Source organism: Nansenia antarctica (genome assembly GCF_963989245.1).
Source record: "Nansenia antarctica genome assembly, chromosome: 9".
NCBI lineage: Eukaryota > Metazoa > Chordata > Actinopteri > Argentiniformes > Microstomatidae > Nansenia > Nansenia antarctica.
The window spans coordinates 35,226,993-35,239,774 of NC_137679.1; the positions used below are offsets into that span (position 1 = coordinate 35,226,993).

Sequence of the window (12,782 nt, forward strand, 5' to 3'; positions counted from 1 at the left end):
GACGAACTGATACGGGATCAGCTGGCTGAACACACTAATAACTCAAAGCTCAGAGACAAGTTGTTGATGATGCCAGACGACCTAACTTTAGCTAAAGCTGTGGATTTAGCATTCCAGCTCGAGTCAGCAGCAGCCTTGAAGTCACAGCTAGCGCCCACCTCCAGCTCTTTTCCCCCCAGACCCATGCTACTAACTCAAATGGTGGCACCGCCCACGGAGCCTTCCGAGTCCGGTTTCCCAGAGGACGGCCTCGATGTGAACTTTGCTGCACGCCAGGGTACGACAACACGCCGGGCCTGTGGTAATTGTGGCTCATCATCACACCAAAGCCGAGCCCCAAACTGCCCTGCCAAGGGGCAGCAGTGTCAGCGCTGTGGCAGGCAGAACCATTTTGCCCGGGTCTGCCGCTCTACCTCCACAACAGACAGTCCACGGCCACAAGGTACACCGAGACGGCCCACACAGACGACCATCCATTCAGTGACTGCCACCCCCCGACCGGCTAAGTGGTGCACTGTTGAGCTGGATGGGGTTCGCCTCCCACTGCTGGTGGATACGGGGGCCTCCAGGTCGCTCATGAACGCTGCCACGGTACGGCGGCTCTTTCCACTCCGAACGCTCACTGCCAACGCCGAGGACCTATATGGCTATGGGCACTCCAAAATAGACATGATGGGCACAATCGCCTTCACTGTGCGTTACGGGACTAAGGCCCTCCCCTCATTCACCTTTCAGGTGTCTCACCAGGGTTCTAACCTCATGGGTTTTGATTTGTTTTGCGAGCTGGGTTTCACCCTCATGGACAATGTTGGATCCGCCATCTTGTCTGTCGGCTCGCCGTGGGAACAACGCTGGCCTGCTCTATTCAGCGGTTTGGGCTGCCTCACCGCCTTCAACCACCAGCCCCTCCTCAAGCCCGAGGTGCATCCGGTGATACAGCCCATACGCCGCCTGCCCCTCGCCCTACGCGACGACGTCACCGCCGAGCTCCAGAAACTCTCGGATGCGGGCATCATCGAGCGTGTCGATGCCTCCCCCTGGATTTCGAACCTGGTGGTGGTAAAGAAAAAGTCAGGGGGCCTGCGTCCGTGCATCGATCTCAGGTCAGTCAACAAGGCAGTGATCCCGGACAGGTACCCGCTGCCCACGGTGGAGGAGCTGGCTGCACATTTCTACGGTTCCTCTGTGTTCTCGAAACTCGACCTTCGCCAAGGCTACCTACAGGTTCCGCTGCACCCCGACAGCCGCAACCTGACAGCTTTCGTGACGCATGGCGGGGTGTTCCGCTACACCCGCATGCCCTTCGGTCTCAGCTCAGCCCCCAGCTGTTTCCAGAAGATCATGACCACCATCTTCGCCGGCATCCCGGGCGTGGTCATCTTCCTGGACGACATAGTGGTCCATGGCGCGACACCGGACGTCCATGACGAGCGCCTGGCGAGGGTGTTGGACGTCCTCGCCAGCCACAACCTCACGCTAAATGGAGAAAAGTGCACCTTCGCCACTCCGGTCATCGAGTTCGTGGGGTTCCGCCTGACCGCCGACGGACTCAGCCCGCTACACTCTAACGTAGAGGCTGTGCTGCGCCTGCCGGAGCCGTCCTGCCCAGCTCAGCTGGCTTCGTTTCTTGGGATGACGGCCTACTACCTGCGTTTCCTTCCCCGATACTCCATGACCACCTCCCCACTGCGTGAACTATTGAAACAGGACGCGTTCTGGGAGTGGACCCCGGCCTGCTCTGCTGCTATTCACCAACTGAAGAAGCAGCTGACCTCGCCGCCGGTGCTGGCATTCTTTGACCTGGCGAGCCCCACACTCGTGACGTGTGATGCATCCAACACGGCGATCGGGGCGGTGCTGTCCCAGATCCAGGGGGGCACGGAACGCCCCGTGGCGTTCGCCTCTCGGTCCCTCAACACAGCTGAACAAAAGTATTCGGTGGGGGAGCGGGAGGCGCTAGCCTGCGTCTGGGCGTGCGAGCGGTGGCATATGTATGTGTACGGGCGACATTTTACATTGCGAACTGACCACCAGGCTCTCACGGCCCTGCTCGCTACTTCAGGTTCGGGCCACAAGCCGCTGAGGATCTACCGCTGGTCGGAGAGGCTTCAACCGTATGATTTCACCACACTGTTTACCCCCGGCAGGGAAAATGTAGTGGCTGACCTGCTCTCCCGAGCCACCCCAGTCCCAGCACTCGGCGGCCCCAACCCCGGCCCGTTGCCCAACAAGGGCCCAGACGAGATGGAGTCAGAGCTCGTGCTCATGCTTCACGCCCCACTCCAGGCCACGGTTTCCCTGGAGGACCTTCAGCGCGCGTCGACAGAGGACCCCACGCTCTCCCATCTCCGCACTTACATCCGGGAGGGTTGGCCCACGAAAGTGCCGGAGGAGCTGGCGCCTTTTCATCGGGTCAGGAATGAACTGACCTGCTGGAACGGTGTCTGTGTGGCCCGGGGGCTCCGCACGTTCATCCCCAGCGACCTCAGGGCGCGCGTCCTCGCCATGGCGCACGAGGGCCACCTGGGCATTGTAAAGGTGAAGCAGCGCTGCAGGGATTTGGTGTGGTGGCCGGGCATAGACCGTGATATCGAGATGATGGTGAAGGAGTGCACGGCCTGCCTGGTCAGTGGGAAGACGGGCCCGCCACCCTCACCACCCCTACAGCCCTTGCAGTGGCCACCCACGCCTTGGGAGCACATCCAGCTGGACATATGTGGCGAACTTCATGGCGTCCCACACCACCAACGTTTCCTCCTAGTGGCCTACGACCTCCACTCAAAGTGGCCAGAGGTGGTCGCCACGGGGTCCGTAACAGCTCGGGTGGTCACTGACTTCCTCTCCTCTCTGTTTGCTCGGTGGGGCAATCCAAACGCCATCACAACGGATAATGGCCCGCAGTTTGTCTCAGCGGAGTTTGCCGTCTTCGTGGAGGAAAGGGGGATCAACCACATACGTACGGCGTTCTACCACCCGGAGGCAAATGGGGGGGGTCGAGCGTTTTAACCAGACTCTGAAGAATGGGGTCAGAGCACACCTGGCAGATGGCCTGCCGTTCTCAGCCGCGCTGCTCCGCACCCTGCTTCACTACAGAGCAACGCCGCACTCAACTACCGGCAGCTCCCCAGCACTCCTGATGATGGGCCGTGAGCTGCAGCTTCCTCTCAATCGGCTGCGGGCCCCAGCGGTCGCCACGCCAGCAGCAGCACCCTGCCAGAGCGCCAGGGTGAGGGTCGCAGACGCACAGTGGCGGATGAAGCAGCGGTTCGATAGGAGACGGAGGGTGAGAATACCTCCCTTCACAGAGGGGGACTGGGTCAGGATTCGCCGCCCTAACCGGGACCACAAGCTGCTCTCGTTCTGGTCTGCGCCGATGAAGGTCACCGCTCAGCTGGGCCCAGCCTCGTTTCGCCTGGACGACGGATCACGGTGGCACGCAAGCCGGCTTCGGAAGGTGGCATCGCCTCCCATCATAGACCCAGAACAACCGCAGGGTCCAGCTGAGTTCCCACCTGAACTGGTGGAGGCCGGGGTTCGCCCAGAGGCTCGTCCGGCCCGTGCCCGGGTCAGACCAGCACACCTGAGAGACTATGCCGTGGACTGGTGAACCCAAGGGTAGGGTTTAGGGCATAGCCTGTTCAGTGGCAGAATAACCCACATGGCTATGCTGGTGACTGGCAGTCTACCCAGTTCATCAAGTTTAAAAAAAAGAAGAAAAAAAAGTTTGATAACTATAATGTTGTGTTATTCATTGTGTTCTTCTGGTTCCTGTGGGGGGGGGTAAATGTTATGTATGTGGGACTGCACCTTTAAGAGAAACCGGAAGTGTGTGGAGTTACCCCCGGTTGACACGTGTGGTTGGGGTGCAAGATGGCGATGTGAGGAGATAATAAAGTGATGACTGCTACCCAAGGTGCGGACAGTTATTATTCATAACAGTCATGTGAATATAGTCTCAGGGTGTCATGGCCAATCGTTTGTTGGCTAGAGGATGAGGGATCAGATGGTGTCCACGAATTGAATTTAAGTTTGTTTGAGGTCACAGTCCGAATTCAGGAGTAAGGGGGGGGGGGGGGGGGGAGTCAAGACCAGCAGTCCCACATAATCCTATTAAGGCCGGACTGATCAGAGTACACGCATGGCCAGAAGTCTGCGTACTGATTTCCGACTGATTCCTTCCTCATTCCTTCCTTCCTATTTTTTTCCAGCTGTTTTATTTTGGCTATTCTTGAATACAAATGATGAAATCCAAATATAAGTCCGCTTAAATTTCCCCAAAACCTCTAAGTGCACTACAGGCCGTGTTGTTTTTCAGGGCTGTCTGCACTGGGCCTGTAATTGTTTTGTTGTGATGGTCCTGCATGTATGAACAATGAGTCCCTAGCCCCCCGTCTTTCCCCTGCCTCTTCGTGTGCAGGTGGTGCATGCATTTTCTGAGAGTTCAAAGATAACACTTCAAAACCTCTCTCAGCCATCTACAGGTATATGGATCAAATAAAGCGCTGAGCACCGCACACTAATCTGACCTCTTTAACGATTAACTATTCTTTGTGGAAGGTTAGGGTTAGGTGCTGATCTATCACGAACTCTCCAACACAGCAAGGCAAGCGTGCACATAGGCATGCACACACACAGGCAGACACACATACGCACACGCACACACGCGCGCGCGCACACACACACACACACACACACACACACACACACACACACACACACACACACACACTCCAGAACAGAGGCACACACCTGGTTTGAATGGGAATGTGACAGGTGTTAGTGTGCTTAACCTTGGCTGCCTTCACAGTCATTTAGACATGCATTTATCTCATGCTCAGAAAAAAAGAGATTCTTTAGGCTAGAAGATTTACTGTGGTGAAAACGTGTGTTTTGGTTAGCTTGTTAGCTTGTTATCATAGATGTTATCATAGTGACATATCATACGATGTCCAAAGTGGCTTAAATGCATTGTCGTCTTATTTTGCTAATCTGGCACCCATAGGCTATAGGCCTAGTCTTAATTCAGTGCAAGATTGCAAATATCATCAACACGTAGGCTAATACAACATGCATAGCGTCACTTAAGAATTATGAATCAGACCATTTGTGTAGTTGTTTTTGCGTCTACATTTGCATAATTCACATTGATAGTCAAATGGTCACTAAAAGATCATAAGAAATAGGACGACTGCACTTTGCATTGGATTTCATTTCACCTGTCTGCAGCTTCAAATAGATTAGTACCACGAATCAGAGGCGGAGAAACAGTTGAAACTGATCGGTCACTGAGGATGACCAAGCAGTGCTGTAGCCGACCACAACAATAGAACAAACATTCAAAACTATCGTTTTGAAACCGGTGTGATGTCCTCACTGAATGCTGCAATGTGAATGGAATTCCCCACCCGTGCTCCCTCTCTCACGCTATCGTTTTCCTCTTACAATGTCGTGCTTTAGGGTGAATGTGATTATTGCTTGTGTGTGGATAGGCTACTTTAATAAATCAGTGTTGACTGTGTTATGTACACTGAACGGATTACTTTTTTGAGCGAACTTCTGAAAAGTTTACGCCTAAGTAGCTCTTTGAAATTTCATAATATGTTTTTTTCGGTTCACACGCAACAGTACCTGCAAATGATTGGCATTACCGTGACTAGGGCAATTGCTATTTGGTGGAGTTAAGCGAGTTGACTTCAGCACAGCGCTTGCATGCCTGCGTGAAGCCTGAGTGGCAGATCGCATGACTCCAAAGCCCAAGATCTTCGCATTTACAGAAGCTATAGCGCGCAAATATGTGCACCTCCGTGCCCAAGAGAAAGTCTCATGTCCTGCGCTCTTTGTTCTGCGAGTTTAAGACCCTTGTGTCTTTCCAGGGGCTGCCTGCCTTCGCGTGACTGACCAAGGCAGATTTAGGATTGTCCCCGAAGACCGAGCCCACCCCTCCGTGCGAGAGCTCCGCGTTCTCACGCGAACTACGGGACCAGAAGCGCAGCGCTGAGGGGCGCGAATTTGCGGAACCTAGGATGGTAGGGGAAGGTAGGGCAATACCGCTACCTGATTGGTTGGCGAAGCACTCGTGAAGAGCCCCCTCATTGGCTGACGAGTCCCCTACCATCCTAGGTTCCGCAAATTCGCCTGAGGGGCACGGCGAGCGGGCGACAGGCAAAAGCCCAGCGGACTCATCAGACGGGTTGAATGGGCATTACAGTAGCTATACGGCTGAATTAAACCGATGTGGATCTCGCAACAACAACAAAAAAGGGCTCCATCTATTCCATACACGATGGTTAACCCATGTTGGGGGGTGAAATAGTAGGCCTAATAATAAAATATGCTTTTCAGGATTTCCATCAAACAACTATGACTTTTATTTTGGCCTCATGGTAATAGGCTACTTAACCCAAAAATGGTGACTTGAAACAGCTGACCTAAGCGCATTTTGGGGTAGCCCACTTTTAGACTGCATGCTTCAGGAAATATAAATATTTAAAGTTTTATGTTCTGCAATATAGACATTCGGCTACTATAGGCTATGGTATCCAGACCTATAAAGCCTGTTTTGTTCATTGAACAATGCCAACTGCCCCAAAACAGAAGACAAGTTAGCTCTTCAGCCGATCCCTTGCCAAAGTTGGCTATTTGCCGAAATGCTTGACATTATTGAATAAAGCCAATTACATTTTCGAAGCAGATGCATGTTTTTTATTTATTTATTAGGCATGTCCGAGATATTGGCACTATGAAATGTTTAACTATTTCATATAGTTAGGCATATAGGCCATAGATAAGGCAGTCCCTAAGGCCTATATGGTATCAAGTTAAATCTAGAAATCTGCGTGTGCATGTGGTCTCAAATTGTCGATCCTTCAGCTGACGGACAGCCTGATGTTCCCAACTCAGAGTTGATGAAGATAAGCTGTATACTCGAATGGTATATAATCGAATTGAAGAATAGGCATCTGACTAAAGTGTCATTCTGAAGGAATGGGCAATTTATTATTTTGTATGGCGCATTACCTGATATCATATAGGCTAAGCCTATCAAAAATGGTGCTCAGCTGATCTAAAGACGTCTCATGTTTAAACAGTAGTTGATAGTACTGACGGTATCTGGAAATTTAAAAATGGAAAATTATGCATATCCCCCGAAAAATAGAGTCAAGAAGGAGCTAATGAACTCGTTTAGCCTTTTTACCCTTTCACCCTGCAGTGCTGACAGAGTACTTTCCCAACAGCATCCCCATCCAAGGGTTGGGGGAGGCGAGGGCTTGGCCAAAGCGCTCTCACGCAACTTGGCCAATCTTTAACCCGAGCGCTAACAGGTGCACGCACGCAATAGCATTTGACCGTTTAGTACTTGTTTGCTCAGAACGTCACTGGTGGTTGTTGTGGAGTGGACCTAGATTAAGACAACAGTGATCGGATGTTAACTTCTTGTGATTGATTGCAAAAGCTTAAGCTTCACACGCCACTATGTTTTTGACTTTGTTTCAATCGAATGTCTTGGGGCATAATGAATAGGTAAAGCAACTCTGGCAATAAACCTTCAATAAGATGCTCGTCTTATACTTGAGGTTCTCCCGAATAGGCGTTAGCAACACACATCGAGACAGGTTGCTTCAACGTCTACAGAGCAAATGCCAAAATGCGGTTAACTAATTAACCAATGCATAATCATTCCGCTTTAGTTGCACATGGACATGTATTAAACAAGCAAATGTTGCAATGTTTACCATTAAAGAGATTACATTAAAATGGAGTAGGCCTACGTATATTCTATAGGAGGTTGTCCTAGTCCATTTTATGTGACATAATTTGCAGTGGATCTAATGTGTGGGCATTGTGAGGATACGTATACTAAGTTCAGTGCTATGATATCTAGATAGTCATTATTGTGCCCTAGACCAACTTTTAAATTTATTTTATGCATTGATCTATGCTAAAAGGATAGTTGGCCTACAGTGAGAGGGTTGCATCAAATGTCTGTTATTGCGAGCTGTAAGTTAAATAGCCTATAAAAGAAAGAGAAAGAATGCATATAATAATAACAATGGTATATAATGATTATTATTAGGCTATTATTTGTATTATTATTTAATTTTTTAAATAATTGCTAAGGTCCAATGCACAGAAAAGAAAAAAAGAAAGGAAATAACTGCTGAGGACATGATTCCATACAGACGGCACTGGTTCAAGTCTCTGCTTTAACTCCATCCAAATGTACTTGCCACTTCTGAATCTGTCATCCAATCATGTCAATTCAAATTTAAATTAAATAAATTACCAGAGGGCCAATAATTGGATAAATCAGTGAATTGTGTGTGCACTTACTTCCAACACTATTCTTTTGATAGAATACTAGCCAAAACAAGTTTTTTTTTCTCCCCCTGTAAACTCTATTCATTGATGTATCCGCTTAATCTTTATTACACCTCTCCCTCAAAGAATCTGCCGCGGCTCCTGGCGCCCGAGAGAGGGGGGACGGAGGGAAGGGGGTGGTGGTTACGTCACAGCAGACAGCAGCCAATGGAGCGGCGAAGCGCACTATAAAAGAAGTACTCATTCTAACTTTTAGACACTGCAAAGCAGGAGAATAATCTGTGGAGAACTATCCTCACCTAACTTCAGACAACTTGAAGACGGCACACTTGACTCGCTACTTACTTAAGGTAGGCTTCATTTAAATTCCTAAGGCATGCAGCATATAATTACATTACAAGGAAGTCTATAACAGGTAAACAGATGGAAGAGGTAGGTTCATCTCATGAAAAACAAACCGAGGAAATAAGTTATATATATTTGTGCTATTATTTTTGTGCTATCACTTTTTTGCATATCCTTTATTTATTTTATATATATTTAAATTATTATTATTATTTTATATACATATTTTTTGCTATAATCTTTTAAAAAGCACATTGCATGACTCTCCCTTATCCTCTTCATTCATGAGTCTCGGTGTAGCCTAATCTAATCGCAAAACACTTTTGTAGATAGGCCTATGCACGCATAGCAAAAGCAATTTGAAGTTAATAGCTTACAAACGGTACAGACTGGGATAGGCCTATGGGCTATCGGATGGCTTGAAAAGAGTGTGTGGAGTGTGAAAGGAAAACGCATGCCAAACTGACAATCAATAAGGAGACATGCTGTATTGCATAAACTAACTCCAGGGAATTTACCCTACGTTTTTTTTCAAGCAAGTGTTATAATCTTTCTCTATTGACATCTTGAAGAAGCTCTCACCAACTTTTCACCAAACATCTCCCTCTTATTTTCCTATGCAGGTTGCACAGAAGCCAGAGAAAAGGAAATATCAACATGGTTCTGATGATACTACCCATCGTTGGCTCAGTCTCAGTGTCTGAGGGCCTAGTGGCCATAGTAACAGTATGCTTGGTGTATCTTCTGATGAAGTTCCTACACAGAGATATTCCAGAGGGGCTTCGTCGCCTCCCTGGACCAAACCCTCTGCCCATCATTGGAAATGTCCTGGAAGTGGGTAACAACCCTCACCTCAGCCTTACAGCCATGAGCGAGCGCTACGGCCCAGTGTTCCAGATCCAGATTGGGATGCGGCCTGTGGTGGTCCTGAGCGGCAGCAAAACGGTGCGACACGCTCTAATCAAGCAAGGGGAGGATTTCGCCGGAAGGCCAGATCTGTACAGCTTCCAATTCATCAACGACGGCAAGAGCCTCGCCTTCAGCACTGACCAGGCCGGGGTGTGGCGTGCCCGCCGCAAGTTGGCCTTGAGTGCCCTTCGCTCTTTCTCCGTCATTGAGGGCACGACCCCAGAGTACTCGTGTGTGCTTGAAGAACACATCTGCAAAGAGGGAGAGTATCTGTTGAAACAGCTCAGCTCCGCCATGAAGACTGATGGCAGCTTTGACCCCTTCCGCCACATTGTCGTGTCAGTCGCCAACGTCATCTGTGGAATGTGCTTCGGCCGGCGCTACAACCACGATGACCAGGAGCTGCTCAACTTGGTGAACCTGAGCGATGAGTTTGGACAGGTGGCGGGCAGCGGCAACCTTGCTGACTTCATACCCCTCCTTCGTTTCCTGCCCAGTCGTGTCATGAAAAAGTTTGTTGAGATCAACGCTCGCTTTAACAAGTTCATCCAGAAGATTGTCAGCGAACACTATGGTAGTTATGACAAGGTAACTATAACATTTACATCCTTGTTGACATCATCTCCTGAATTCTGTGTTGGATCTGCGTTGTCATTGTTTGACAGTGTTGCTGAACTCTCTGTAATTGGTCTCTTTTCAGGACAATATCCGTGACATCACTGACTCTCTCATTGACCATTGTGAGGACAGGAAGTTAGATGAGAACTGCAATGTGCAGGTTTCTGACGAGAAGATTGTTGGCATTGTCAATGACCTCTTTGGGGCAGGTGAGTTGAACATTGAAACAGTTTATACAGTAATTGTGCATGTTGAGTAAAACTGTATAATAGATTGAAAAAAGAAAAAGTTGTGTCTCAATGCATGCATGTCTCTCTCTCTCTTAGGCTTTGATACCATCAGCACTGCTTTGTCCTGGGCTGTTGTGTACATGGTGGCATATCCAGAGATCCAAGACAGACTTCATCAAGAAATAAGTAAGTGAAACTAACTGATTCTAATGCATTCCACTGTTTCCATATAATTGAATGAGTTATCATTCAACATATTACAGCACACTGAGTGTTCCCTGCTCCTCCCTTGGCCATGTGATTGATGTTCTCCATTTCCCCCCAAACAGAGGAAAATGTGGGCCTGGAACGTACTCCCCGTCTCACTGACAAATCCAACTTACCCCTCCTGGAGGCATTTATTCTGGAGCTCTTCCGCCACTCTTCTTTTCTCCCGTTCACAATCCCACACTGGTGAGTAAAAAAAATAATATATATATTATTAAAGATTAATTGTTATGAATTGATTGTAAATACTGTGTGAAAATATGACATGGTTTGACTGTTATGGTGATTTTTATTTTTTAGCACCACCAAAGACACTTCCCTCAATGGCTACTTCATCCCCAAGGACACCTGTGTCTTTATCAACCAGTGGCAGGTCAACCATGACTCGTGAGTATGATTCATTACATACATTATAATGACATACATAATGCATTACATTACATACATTACATACATTATAGCTGGCTACATTAATTTGTGGATTCTTCCTTTATTCTGAACTTCCTTATCTTTGCTCCGCAGTGAGATGTGGAAAGACCCCTCCACTTTCAGCCCTGACCGCTTCCTGAGTGCTGATGGCACAGAAGTCAACAAGCTGGAAGGGGAGAAGGTGCTCCTTTTCGGCTTGGGCAAGCGCCGCTGCATCGGCGAGGCCATTGGACGGAATGAAGTCTTCCTTTTCTTGGCCATCCTGGTCCAGAAGCTGCGTTTCCATGAGGTGCCTGGACACAGACTGGACATGACCCCAAAATACGGCCTCACCATGAAGCACAAGCGCTGCCAACTGAAGGCAAGCCTACGGTCACGAGGGCAGGAGTGAGCTCCATGTGTTCCATATGTTCAGCATGCTCCCAGCGTCAATATAGCTGACGTAGGTTTGCCCTTGATACTCGATGGTATGGTATTGAGAAAATCATAGAAAATCGAATATCTGTGGAATCATGAAATTATGATATGGGTTTGTAGCGGGATTCCAAACAAGCTTTCAATTATGAAAACACAATCTTCATAACCTCTTTGAGCGTAGTTTCTGGGATATCAGCTGATTGCAGCCCATACAGAGTTGAAAGGAGTTTCATTGTGATATCAACTGCCTTCATGTCCACTAGCTTTGATCACAACTCATTGTCTCAGAGATAATTTAATCAGTCCATTCATTATGAGAGACTACAGAGGCACCAACAACTCATCATGAGGTAAAACAAGCAATTGTTTTTTCAAATCCATGTCGGGATATATTTTTTTGCATTTTGGGATGAAATGTTGCCTCCATGTAGGCTACAGCTACATTTCTCCATAAGTGCCTAAATTCTCAAATTTGAGTTATCATTCAGGTGGTCATAGATTCAATACAGAGTTGAATGAATATCGTCTCCACTTCTAAGCTAAAACATGTTTGTTTCACTATTAATATGTTTAATATTGGCAAAAGACACTGAAGCTATTTTTGTATCCCAAAATGTGATTGTTTGTGTATATATTTAATCATATTGTATGTATTTTGCAAAGTAATTTTTTATGTGTATATAAACATGTTACGCTGTGGCACTGTGTGACATATCACGATACCAAATCTTTGCATATGTAATATTTTTTTGTATCTCTGATGTAAATGTAAGATTTTGTAATGCAACGAAGGACTTTTGTAAAAAATGCAGTTCAACTAAACTAAAACCCCAATTGTGTACACTAACTGTGCATTGTTATGCTGTTATCAATTGAAATAAAATCTGAAAAGCAAATCAGACTTATTCACTTGTGGCTAGGCTGTGATTTCTGCAAGCGGCAGTGTCACATTTAGTATTTCTTTCACAGTTGATACATTTGCTCACAATGTTTAGCACCTGCAGATATTTCCATATTTCACCCTTACTTCAATCCAAAAAGCTCAGCAGAAAGCTGAACTGAACATACTTAAAAATAACATATAATAATGATCTTACAATACACACGCGCGCACACGCACACGCACACGCACACACACACACACACACACACACACACACACACACACACACACACACACACACACACACGCACACTGTCAACAGCATGCCGAAAAGAAAGGAAAGGAAGTGACGGATGAAAACAGGA

The 12,782-nt window shown here is 47.7% G+C and overlaps 1 protein-coding gene across 1 annotated transcript; it reads left to right on the top strand.

Annotated features, from left to right (window-relative positions):
* The first annotated feature begins 8,582 nt into the window (after positions 1 to 8,582).
* Positions 8,583 to 12,430, top strand: cyp1a (cytochrome P450, family 1, subfamily A). Its single transcript, XM_080538882.1, has 7 exons — positions 8,583 to 8,669; positions 9,288 to 10,161; positions 10,274 to 10,400; positions 10,518 to 10,607; positions 10,751 to 10,874; positions 10,989 to 11,075; positions 11,211 to 12,430. The coding sequence occupies exons 2-7, from the start codon at positions 9,322 to 9,324 to the stop codon at positions 11,506 to 11,508; spliced, it is 1,566 nt and encodes a 521-aa protein (XP_080395008.1). The 5' UTR covers positions 8,583 to 8,669; positions 9,288 to 9,321; the 3' UTR covers positions 11,509 to 12,430.
* The last annotated feature ends 352 nt before the right edge of the window (positions 12,431 to 12,782 follow it).